The sequence below is a fragment of the Plecotus auritus genome, assembly GCF_963455305.1.
Source record: "Plecotus auritus genome assembly, chromosome: 2".
Lineage (NCBI taxonomy): Eukaryota > Metazoa > Chordata > Mammalia > Chiroptera > Vespertilionidae > Plecotus > Plecotus auritus.
Window position 1 is genome coordinate 9,788,032 of NC_137771.1, and position 12,225 is coordinate 9,800,256.

Below are 12,225 nucleotides of genomic sequence, written 5' to 3' on the forward strand. Positions count from 1 at the left end.
GTTCACCCAACAGTGGCTGGGCTCTGCATCAAGACTGGGGTAGGCACAGGCAGCCACAGACCTGCCACCACTCCCCGTAGGGGTGAGGCCCAGCCATGGGAGGAGAAGCCAGGCCTGCCTCCAAGTCCAGATGGGTTTACTTCCCCTGGGAACTGTGCCTCAGGTTTGCGGGGGGTCCCAGGGCCTCAGCCAGGAGGTCGGTGTGGCCAGGGCCAGAGGTGCAGATTGTTCTCTGTACACTGTCTTCTTTGGACCTCCAGACTCCTAGGAGGTGACCCTGGGGAGGTGGTAGTGGCTGAAAGTAGTGGAAGAGTTGCGTGAGGGAAGGAGAATGTGTGTAGATGAAAAATGCATGCGTATTAATAACAGTCATAGTAGCAGCCACCATTTATCGAATGCCTACCTGCCAGACAGGTGCTGGGTGCTTTACATGTAATGCACCAAGGTTGGGACCATGGCGATGCTCAGTTAACAGAGGAGGTAATAGAGGCTCTGCATTACAGCTTTGTTTCTTGGGTGTGGAAGAGACAGTTGGGCTGGGAGTTCCAGGGGGCAGCTGGCCCCTGGGAAACTGGAAGGACCTCAGACATGACGTTCTGATGCTGCAGATGGGAGACTGAAGCTGCTCAGGGTCCCCTGTGTGGTACCAGGACCTTGCGCCAGCCTGCTCATGCCGGGGCTTGCATACCCCTGTGGGGAAAGGGGTAAGCAGTTCTGAGTGTGGTTGTAGGCTGTGCCTGTGTCCTGGTGTCTGCCCACCCGGACAAGCCCCTGACTTGTTGGGACTTGCAGGGAGCAGGCCCCCAGCACTGGGGAGAGCTCAGAGCCAGTTTTCCCCAGGTTTGCAGGGGGTGTGGAGGGCCAACTGGCTCGAGTTCCACTTGGTTAGTGATGATGGGGTCCTGAGCCAACCCCCTCCCAGTTTAGGCCTCTCATCTTTTGGCCCTTGGCACACTGCCAGGCTCATGGGGGGCTGCCTCTTCAATGCCAGCTTCTGACTGACAACGAAGCCAGCACTGCCCCCCCTGGCTGGCAGGAGAAGGGAAGAAGAGGGGGCAGGCGACAGGTTCCTTTTTCTACTAGGACACAGCTGCTGGGGCTGGGGCCTCGGCACGGGAGTAGGGGGTCTGTGTTAAGCCTAGAAAATTCCATCATGTGGCCAGGGAGACCCCGAGTAACTTGTGGAATGAACCTGGTGCTTGACTGTCCTCGGGGAGATGGTGTCAGTGCCCCACCTGGAGGCAGGGGTCGCATGAGCATGACCTCCAGGCCTTTCCTGGGGCGGCGTGGGTCCACAGAGAACCTCAGAGCTGGCGATCACCTACTGCAGGTGGGGAAACAGACCCAGAAATGAGTGTGAGAGGCCCAGGGTCAGTGGTGGAGCTGGGATGAGGCCCCTGGTCTGGGCTCTGAGGGCCTGTGGCACTGTCTGTCCCTGCTGCCCCCTTGTCCCCATGCTGCAGGTGGCAGGCTTGCCCCTGTGGCCACAACTGTTGCATGTGGGCTAGGTTGGCGGGCAGTCAGCGAGGTTTTCTGACTTTTTAAACCCCACAGCGTCCCCGGGAAAAGAGAGTGGAGGTGAGGTAGAGATTTGTGTCCTGTTGATTGCATGTAGGGAAACAGGCAAAGGGCTCCCAGCAGCCACCTCCAAGTTCAGAAGGAGGCCCTTACGCTCCCTGTGGAGCCCCTCCACCCCCCACCCCATTCTTCCTGTCCCTGAGGAGCAGGTGTTGGGTGAGGCAGCTGGGATGGGAAGGAGGGAATGGCCACGCCCCCTGGATTCTACAGGATGGGCCCCCTGGGCTCCCTGTGTCCATGGCAACCTGGACAGAGTGACTCGAATAATAATAATACGGTACTAGGGCAGTGGTTGCTAGGGGAGACTGTAAACTTCTTTCATCCCTGGCTTGGTGACAGACACCCTTCTTTCCTTTTGAATTACGAGTAAAATTGAAAGGCTGTTTTGTGAGGGGTGAAGTTTGTGGAAAGGGGTGAGGTATGGTTGGGAGTGATCCGGGCCTAGCTCTGCGCACTGGGGAAGCAAGTGGAGTACCTGAGGACTACCTGAACCCCTCTAAATCACAGAAGCACATACCCCCGGTCCAAACACTTGTGTAAAACACACACAGCACAGGCCACAGTCAAACCCACACAGACATGCACAAATGCACAAAACACACCACAGAAGAATCTGTACCCACAGCCAGACACCACCCAATCCTACCCGGTGTGGAATGTCTCACCCAGGTGCACAGTCACAGCACCATGATGTATCCATCCTGCGCACAACACAGCACATTGTCTCCCATGTTGTGCACACACACAGCCAAAGGTAAGCACAACAGAGTCACCGACACACACATCACAGACACTCAGAGCCCAGACACACGCCACTTAGAGCTGTGCTCACAGACCTACAAACATGTGAACACACGGGTACACACAGACGTATCCACCTGCACCACAATGTAGACCTGCGACCACAGACACCACCTCTCTCAGGTCCCCCGAAGGCCTAGACACGGAGACGCTCAGGGTCCCAGGTGGAGACCAATGACAAAATACTCCCCACTCACCCCCGTGAGATACACCTGCATCGATGCACAACACACAGCGTTTCAGTGCCACTGCTGGCACGCTCCGATGTGGACACTGCCGGGCCCCTGACTGAGGTGGACTGCGTGCAGACACTGGTCACAGGCCTGCAGCCCAGCCTTCAGGCAGAGACCTGCATACCACCTCCTCCCACACCTTCAGACCGAGCTGTTCCCCCAACTTGAATGGAAGCCCCCACCAGCCCCTCCCTGTGGGTGGCTCCAGTGGCCACAGTCACCCTGCCCCAGTGCTGTCCTTGGGGGGAGGGAGGAGGGGGGAGGCAGAGATGAAGTTGTTTGCAGCTTTCTCAGTGGCTCCTTCAGCATCTCCTGGGCGTACTGGATCAGTGCAGGGAACAGCTGGAGGGAACCTGCACCTGCCACTAACCTGGCCTGGCCCCGTTTTTAGTGGCGGGGAGAGCAGCTGTCTTGGCCGTTGGTGTCGCTGGGACTGGGCATGGGTGGATGTGTGAAAGCCCTGCCCAGGCTGTAGATGGTGAGGGTGGGCTGGTGCCAGAGTCCACTGGGCTGGGCTGTCTTCCTGCTGGCTCTCCCTGGGCACTGTCACTCTGTTAGTCCCACTCATCCTCAGTGGCTTCCCCCACAGGTGGAGTCTGAGGGGCCCCTGGGACCCACGGGTGCCTAAGGAGGATAGAGGGTTCCAAGGCTGTTGGAGCAGGCAGGCGTCTTCCTGTGCCACAGGGCCTGATGAGGAGCGGCTGCAAGCCACCTGGGGGTAAAGGAAGGGCGCTGGCAGCAGAGGCTTCCCATAAGGTCAGGGAGAGGTGGGAGCCTGAGGCTGGGCCGGGGCTCAGGCATCCATAAGCCACGCGGTATAGAACATTCGTGTGTACCTCTTACAAATCTGAGTGCTGCGTGTGTAGGGAGTGGGGGCAGGCCAAGGAGTTCATCTGTGTCACCCTGGGCAGTTTGACACCGCCTGTGTGCCTTGTGTGTGTGCATGTCTCTAAGCTCAGGATGCATGCATTGATGCCTCTGTTTGAATGTATTCAATGTGCTTATGCCATTAATTCATGATCCTAATGAACATGCCACTAACACTGCTGTAGGCCTAAGATACAGTGGGAACAACAGGCTTTCCTGAGCTCCCTTGGGTTTGGGGTGGGAAGACATGGGCGTGGATCTAATAATCATCAACCACAATGGGGTTATTGCTCTGGAAGAGAGGCTCACAGTGCACCCAGGGCCTCTAAGGTTTACCCCCAGGTGCGTCTTCTTTGTGTGTTACATGCACATGTCTGTGTGTCCGTGCATGCCCCATCTGTGTGTCTATGCATGGCTGCATTAGGCCGTCCTATGTGCATTGCATCCGGGCTTGCCCAAATGTGCCTGCAAGGCATTGTGGGTCTGGGCCCAGCCTGGTGCTCCCTGCAGAGGCCTGTGTCTGCCTTCCCTGGAGACCGAGGACTCTCACCCAGGGCCCTTCCCTGCAGCTGGAGCAGGCTGTGCGGCTGGAGTCTGGGGAGCTGGAGACGCAGGAGCCCAGGGGGCTGGTACGGCAGAGCGTGGAGCTGCGGAGGCAGCTGCAGGAGGAGCAGGCCTCCTACCGGCGAAAGCTGCAGGCCTACCAGGAGGGCCAGCAGCGGCAAGCCCAGCTTGTGCAACGGCTGCAGGCCAAGGTCAGGGCCGCCCACTCCTGCTCCTGCCTACCCATGTGCTTGCTCACTTTGCCCTGCCCCCACCCCCCCAGGGCTAACCATTGCTCACCACCCATCCCCAGATTATCCAGTACAAGAAGAAGGGCTCAGAGCTGGAGCAGCAGCTGTTGGAGAGATCCACAGAGCTGGAGCAGCAGCGGCTGAGGGTGGGTGCCAGGGCAGGGCAGGGCAGGCCCTTTCCTCCTCGTGCCCAACCTGATGCCCACTTCTCCCACCCAGGACACAGAGCACAGCAGAGACCTGGAGAGCGCCCTCATCCGCCTGGAGGAGGAGCAGCAGAGGTGGGGCACCCAGCAGGAAGAGGAGATGGCTGGCAGGGCGGTCCTCTCCAGCCATGAGCCCATTGGTCCCTCTTTGTCCCACCCAGGAGCAGCAGCCTGGCCCAGGTGAACGCTATGCTCCGAGAGCAGCTGGACCAGGCAAGCTCAGCCAATCAGGCTCTGAGAGAGGACATACGCAAGGTGACCAGTGACTGGACACGCAGTCGCAAGGAGCTGGAGCAGCGGGAGGTGGCGTGGAGGCGTGAGGAGGAGGTGGGCACCGGGGTTCTGGGAGGCCAGTGGGGCCTGGTGGGTGCAGCCTGACCCAAGGGGAAGGGTCTTTGTATAGTGGAGAGGACTCCGGCTTCGGGAGAAGGAGTGGGAGGGCCCTGCTAGCCACGTGAGCCCATTAGGAGAGGTAAACAGTTGTCATAATCAGAGTTGGCCTGTTGCACATTCCATGTGCTGTGTGTTCATTTCTTCCCTATTTCTCAGAATAGCTGGGCATGGTAGGTGCTATCGTCCTCATTTTAAAGAGAGGTTATGTAACCTGCCCAGCCATGTGGCTGGGGTGCAAACCTCAGTGCCAGCACTTTCTGCCCTTTCTCACTGCCTCTTGGGACTGTAGAGCCATTGAAATCCATTTTCCAGTGCCAGAGGGAGGCTTGGGAGTGAGAGGCTGACAGTTTCGACACACCCCTGTGTGCAGGCCCAGACCTGACCCACAGGAAGACCCCCCTCCCTGGGCAACAGTGCCTCCCAGGATGGTCAGTGCTGGGGCAGAAGCGGGTGGCCCTCCCCGCAGCCCTCACTCAACCTGTCTTCCCTCCAGTCCTTCAACGCCTACTTCAGCAACGAGCACAGCCGCCTGCTCCTCCTCTGGAGGCAGGTTGTGGGGGTCCGGCGGCTGGTCAACGACGTGAAGATGTCTACTGAGAGGTGAGGCGCGACTGGTGGAGGGGTGATGTGGGGAGATACTGCAGCAGCAGCTGGGGGGCACCCACTCTTTTCTTTAAACATAATTTTTCTTTTCTTTTTAAAAAATATTTTTATTGATTTCAGAGAGAAAGGGAGAGGGAGAGAGAGATAGAAACATCAGTGATGAGAGAGAATCATTGATCGGCTACTTTCTGCATGCCCCCCACTGGGGATCGAGCCCACAACCTGGGCATGTGCCTTTAACCGGAATCGAGCCTGGGACTCTTCAGTCCGCAGGCTGATGCTCTATCCACTGAGCCAAACCAGCTTGGGCGGGCACCCACTTTTTAAGTTGAATTCAGCTCAACTCAGTTGAACTTCAGTCCAACCCAGCACACCTACTGTGGGGCAGGCCCTTGGAGATGCAGAAGCAACTATAATAATGAACTCATCATGATCGTGTTAGTCAACATTTACTAGGTATTTCCTCTGACCTAGGCTCTTTGTACATTTCATTTCATCTCATTTCCACAGCATCTCTGTGAAGTAGGAATAGTAATAGTTCCCATTTTACAGATGAGGACATTGAGGCTCAGAGAGATAGAATGACCTTTCCAAGGTCACACAGTGGCTGAGTCAGGATTGACAACTGCTTTTAATCCACTAGAATATTCAGCTTCTACTACCAAGGACCTTACCACCTCTAGTGATAAAAAGAAATAGGACCCCCCCCCCCAAATTCTAGACCAAGGAAGTGAGTGGTCAGTGACATGAAAGTGGAACAGAGAGAATGTCCTCAGTTCTCACAAGGATGGGAGGGTCAGAAAGACGCTTCATAGAGGAGGTGGAATTTGCACTGACCTCAGGGATGGGTGGGATTTTAACTGGCAGAGCTGGGGCCCTCCAGGCAGAGTGTACAGCCTGAGCAAAGGCTTGGAGGTGGGAGAAATGGCACTGGGGGGTTGGAGAGAGAGGCAGGTGAACAGAGGGCTGGTTGGAAAGGAGAACCTCAAAGGCATGTTCCCGCAGGGGGCTTGGTCCTGCTTGGCTGAGCAGGTGAGGCTGCGGGGAGAGCCCAGAGACAGGGAGACCAATTTGTTTCTTTTTACATTAAAAATTTATTTAATGATCTTTTGTTAAAATATCAAATATTCAATGTGTCCAGATTCCCAGTGGACTCATCAATGTCACAGATGGTTTGTTTCACTTTTCGTCCTTACACTATTGGAATCAGGACCCGTAGATGTTCACAAAATGTGATGGGCTGATTTGTCCTTTAATCTCTTTTATTTGTTCAGGAAACTGGGACAGTTGTCCGAAGTTTCCCACAGTCTGGATTCCGTGGTGTCACTTAACACCTTTGTACCCTGTAGTTCTTGTAAAATGGATGTTGGATTTAAGACTGGAATCAGATTCAGGTTCAGGGGTTTTTTTTGTTTGTTTCTTTGGGTTTTTTTTTTACAAGACGTCTTCATAAGTGCTGTGTGCTCTTTCATCAGGAGGCCCCGAATGCCTGGGTGTCTGTGTGCACCGGCAGCCTCAGATGCTCAGTGCCAAGGCCCAGACATTCATCAGGGTTGCAAGATTGTGATCATCTCCCGTCACTCCTTCATGTCTCAGTTGGGATTCTTCCTTAATGAGGCACCTCCTCGCCTTGTGTTAGATACCTAGTGTACAGTTCATTCAAGAAAGGAGAGGATTTAACATATTTGATGTATTTAAATATGATCTGTTTTTAATTAGCGTTTAAAATTTTACTATTTTACTTTTTAAAAATTTTATTTTAGAGAGAGGAAGGGAGAGAGGGAGAGAGGGAGAGAAATTGGGGTGCCTCCTTCACATACCCTAATCGGGGATTGAACCCGCAACCTGGGCATGTGCCCTAACTGGGAATCGAACCTGCTAACTTTTGGTGTATGGGATGACGCTTCAACCAATATTTTACTTTTGAATAATTCATATATTCACAAATTCCAATTTCAAAAGGGTGTATGGTGAAAAGACCCCTTCCCCCCCCGGCCTGAGACACTCCTCTCCCCTCCCTCCTGGAGGCAAGCAATATGCCCCATCACTTTCCTAAATGACCTTCCAGGCTTATTTTATACAAGCAAATACAGCAGATCTCTCTCTCTCTCACACACACACATACCCTTTTATATATTCTTGGTAGCATTTCATCTTTGCGGTTCTTTTTTTTTTTTTTTAATATATTTTATTGATTCTTTACAGAGAGGAAGGGAGAGGGATAGAGAATTAGAAACATCGATGAGAGAGAAACATTGATCAGCTGCCTCCTGCACACCTCCTACTGGGGATGTGTCCGCAACCAAGGTACGTGCCCTTGACCGGAATCGAACCTGGGACCCTTCAGTCCGCAGGCCGACGCTCTATCCACTGAGCCAAACCGGTTTCGGCTCATCTTTGCAGTTCTTGAAGATGTTTTTTTTTAAATTTATTTTAGAGAGAGAGACATCGATTTGCTGTTCCACCCATTTATGCATTCATTGGTTGATTCTTGTATGTGCCCTGACGGGGGATTGAATCCGAAATCTTGGTGCACTGGGGAGACACTCCACTCAACCAGGATACCAGCCAGGGCTTGAAGATGCTCTCGTCACCGCACAGTTATAACTGAGTTCTAAGTGGGAGTGGTTCCATTTCAGGCTCTGAAGAGCCTCCCCATTCGTTTTTCTCGGCTGCAGATACCCCACAGAATGGATGTGTCATGATGTGTTTAAGAGCAGTCCCTTTTGATGGCCATTTAGGTTGCCACCAGCATTTTTTGCCTGAGTATGCTGCAGGGGATCACTTTATACACAGGCCATTTTCCATGTGTTGGGGCATCTCTGTAGGATAAATTCTTAGAAGTGGAGTTGGTGGGTCAAAGAGCCGATCAGTTAGTCGTTTCCAGAGCTCTTTCTAACTGCCCTCAGCTGTGGTTGCCCTCCCAGCAGTGTGGGGGAGGGTCTATTTTCCCATAGCCTCACCCACGCCGTGCATTATGTGACTTTCCCCCCATTCTAATCGTGACAAATGGAATCCCAGTGTAGTTTTAATTGACGCTTGGGAGCCCACCCCCATTCCATCCCTGCTCTGTGTTCTCTCCACTAGAGATCTGCTGCAGCTGGGAGGGGAGCTGGCCCGGACCTCACGAGCCATCCAGGAAGCGGGCCTGGGGCTGAGTGTGGGCCTGCAGCTGGCCGAGAGCCGGGCCGAGGCAGCCCTGGAGAAGCAGGCACTGCTGCAGGCCCAGCTGGAGGAGCAGCTGCGGGACAAGGTGTTGCAGGAGGAGGGCCTGGCCCAGCTGCAGATGCAAAGCAACCTGGACAAGGCCGACTTCAATGCCAGGTGGGTGCCTGGTAGGTACCACATGAGGCAGGGGACGGGCTTGAGCTCAGCCAGTCTTCCTAGACACCCCGTTGGCAGAGTGGGAAACTGAGGTCCAGAGGGCTCTTGGCCAGGGCATATCACAAGCAGTTCAACCTCTGATACCAAATTTGCTCCCAGCTCCTGCAACCTAGACACGCCCCAGAGTGCTTCCCCAGGAGACAAAGTGGGTGGCAACCTCATCTCATTTACAGACAGAAGTGACTTGCTCAAGGTCATACAACTAGGGAAGTGAATCCTCAGGTCCCTGCCTCTGGTTTGGGGAAGCGTGCAGGACACAGAGCTGGAGGGTTTAAGGACAAGCTGGGGTGGGTCTCCCATTCACCTCTGTTGCTCCCCCACCTCCAGAGTGACAGAGCTGGCCCTGACAGTGGAGCGCCTTCAGAACCAGAACCTGGAGAAGGATCGGGTCAACAAGGCCCTCACTGAGAAGCTTGAGGCCCTGGTAAGATGCAGCTGCCTTCGAGGTGTGGCAGGGGGGGATGGGGCACTGACCAGACCCATGGACACAGGCTGAGGGCCGGGCTGTTGGGCCACCCTGGCGCATCCCACTCAGAGTATATCACCCCTCATTAATTGAGCATCTAGTCCAGTGGTCGGCAAACTCATTAGTTAACAGAGCCAAATATCAACAGTACAACGATTGAAATTCCTTTTGAGAGCCAAATTTTTTAAATTTAAACTTCTTCTAACACCACTTCTTCAAAATAGACTCGCCCAGGCCGTGGTATTTTGTGGAAGAGCCACACTCAAGGGGCCAAAGAGCCACATGTGGCTTGCGAGCCGCAGTTTGCTGACCAGGGATCTAGTGTGTGCTAGGCTTAGTGTGAGCACACTTACCTCTTTTATCCCATTTTATCCTCTCAGCAGCCCTATAGCAGGATCTCCATTATACAGATGAGAAACCCAAGGCCCCAGGGGAAATACTTTTCCAGACTCAGACTGGGGAGTCCGGACTTGAGCTCATGCCTGTAATCTGCTAGTCCAGGGCTCTTTCTCTTGGAACTCAGCTGCCTCCCCACCCGAGGGACACCCCTCAAGGGTGCTGCCTGGGTTGGTCACCCTTCTGTGTGGGGCCAGGTCTGGTTCTAGGTCCAGCTCTTCCCCAGTAGGCTGTGTGACCTGAGGTGGGACACTGCACTTCTCTGGGCCTAGTCTGTTCAGGGCACTTAGGGCTGCTGTGAGGTTACCGAGCGGCCAGACCATGGTCATGGCCTTCGAGGCTACCTGATGGGTGGGGGCCCAGGGAGGGAAATGAGTAGGTTTCGGATTAGGGCACAGACCCTGACCACCCTCTCTGCGTCTCTTCACCACCACTCCAGGAATCCCTGCAGCTCCAGGAGCAGCCCGCCCTGGACACAGAGGAGGGAGAGGGGCTGCAGCAGACCTTGAGGGACCTGGCACAGGTGTGAGGTGGGAGGGAGCCCAAGAGGCCAGAGGGTGGGAGCCCTGGGCAGGGCAAGGCCAGGCCGCCACCTCTTCTGGTGGCCTTGACCAGAACTGCAAGTGGTTGGGGAACCTGGGGGCCCTGCCTGCAAGAGGTTTGGGCCCATCTGTGAGAAAAGCTGAGTGATGTCATGGGAGGCCTTACCTGGCGGGCTGAGGGCTGTGAGCTAGTGGAAGTTGAATCAGGAAGACTGTTGAAAGGGAGCTTAGGCTGTGCTGCAGATTTTGGGATGAAGCTAGTCACATGACCCCTGTGACCCCTCTGCCCCTACTGGGCGTCTTTGCCCAACTAACCTCCCTGTGGCCCCGCTCCTTCTGCCTCCCTACCCCACCCCTCAGGCCGTTCTGTCAGACATGGAGAGCGGTGTGCAGCTAAGTGGCTCGGAGCACACCGCTGATGCGTCAGACGGCAGTCTGCGGGGGCTCTCGGGCCCCCGGACCCCATCCCCGTCGCGGCGCTCCTCGCCTGGCCGCGGTCGCTCCCCGCGCCGAGGCCCATCCCCAGCCTGTTCGGACTCCTCTGTGCTCGCCCTTATCCACTCTGCCCTGCACAAACGCCAGCTACAGGTCCAGGTAGGAAGGGCCCTAGCGTCCTGGGGGAGAGGTTAGGGCAGCGCAGGGGCGGAGCCAGTGTTCTGGGGGCGGAGCGTGAGCATCCCAGGGTGGAGTCAGAGCCCTGAGAAAGGAGTCAGGATTCACGGCGGTGGCTGAGAGCTCAGGGGTAGAATCTGAGCCCTGAGTGGGCGGGGCTTGGGCAGCTGGGGGCGGAGCCTGTGGAGGGAGGAGCCTGGTATAAAAAAGCAGATGAGGTTCCCTAACAGGACAGAGCTAGGACCTGGGAAAAGGCCTGGGAGGAGGCGCTGCCCAGGATGAGAGGAGCCTGGGGGTAAAGTCTGAACCAGGATGCAAAGGGCAGGCGCCCTGGAGAGGGAATGTGCGTAGTGGTTTGGCATCCTGGGGGCTGAGGTTGGGTTTGCTGGGGACCTCAGGGAGATGGAGGCTCAGAGTCCAGGTGGAGGGCTCAGCATAGGGAGTGGAGACCTAGCCACTCTCCTGCCTCAGGCGTAGGCCACAGAGTAAGCTGCTGTACATCCCTGGAACTAGCACAGAAGCGGGGGCTCTGAGGGCTCAGTGGCTCCCCCGACTCAGCGGTTCCCATGCCACAGGACATGCGTGGGCGCTACGAGGCCAGCCAGGACCTCCTGGGCACACTGCGAAAGCAGCTTAGTGACAGCGAGGGTGAGCGCCGTGCCCTCGAGGAACAGCTGCAGCGTCTGCGGGACAAGACCGATGGGGCCACCCAGGCCCAGGAGGATGCCCAGCGCGAGGCCCAGCGTCTGCGCAGTGCCATCGATCTCCTGAACAGGTGCCTGGGAGGTCGGAAGTGGGGGCCTCGGAGAATAATAATCAGTGTCTGGGCCCAACACCAGCCCAAACCTGTAAGCGTGCAGATTTGCACCAATATGGTCATAACTAGCCATGTGTATATGTTTTCTGGCAGTGAGGTAGCAAACGTTTCCTGTACACCTACTGTGTGCCAGGCTTGTTGCCAGGCATTTTATGTGTATGGTATTATCTGCCATTAGTCTTCCTGCCAAAGCTTGAGAGGCTTGTCTAAGCTCACAGGATGTGGCCGGGATAGGAATTGGAACTGATAGCAAAACCAATGCTTCCCATGCCTTGGAAGGAGAAGGCTTTTATATCGTGTGCACAATGAACACCTCACTTTGCATTCTGCTATTTTTACTTACTATCATGTTGTATGTTTTCCCACCTACTGCCAGCTTTCATGTCTCGTATGCTTAAGGGTTGCTACTTCAAGCAATGAGGTGGGACAGTGAAAGATATGACCACCATCAGCCCTCAGCCTGCGCTGGAAACCCAGCTGGCTCAGAAGGAGACGCCCTCCCCATTGCTTGACTGCCGGCGTTGGGAGAATGG

General features: G+C 55.4%; 1 protein-coding gene across 4 annotated transcripts in view; it reads left to right on the forward strand.

Annotated features, from left to right (window-relative positions):
• The window catches only part of CROCC (ciliary rootlet coiled-coil, rootletin), a 34,704-nt gene that overhangs the window by 2,549 nt on the left and 19,930 nt on the right, over positions 1 to 12,225 (forward strand). For 2 of the 4 annotated variants that reach the window (XM_080656269.1, XM_080656270.1), the window contains exons 4-13: positions 4,049 to 4,234; positions 4,336 to 4,419; positions 4,493 to 4,554; positions 4,641 to 4,806; positions 5,366 to 5,472; positions 8,563 to 8,799; positions 9,187 to 9,283; positions 10,161 to 10,244; positions 10,624 to 10,857; positions 11,451 to 11,650. In XM_080656269.1, the coding sequence (XP_080512395.1) occupies positions 4,049 to 4,234; positions 4,336 to 4,419; positions 4,493 to 4,554; positions 4,641 to 4,806; positions 5,366 to 5,472; positions 8,563 to 8,799; positions 9,187 to 9,283; positions 10,161 to 10,244; positions 10,624 to 10,857; positions 11,451 to 11,650 (1,457 nt within the window). The remainder of the gene's footprint in view (positions 1 to 4,048; positions 4,235 to 4,335; positions 4,420 to 4,492; positions 4,555 to 4,640; positions 4,807 to 5,365; positions 5,473 to 8,562; positions 8,800 to 9,186; positions 9,284 to 10,160; positions 10,245 to 10,623; positions 10,858 to 11,450; positions 11,651 to 12,225) is intronic. The other 2 variants (XM_080656271.1, XM_080656272.1) reach the window with 2 other exon arrangements.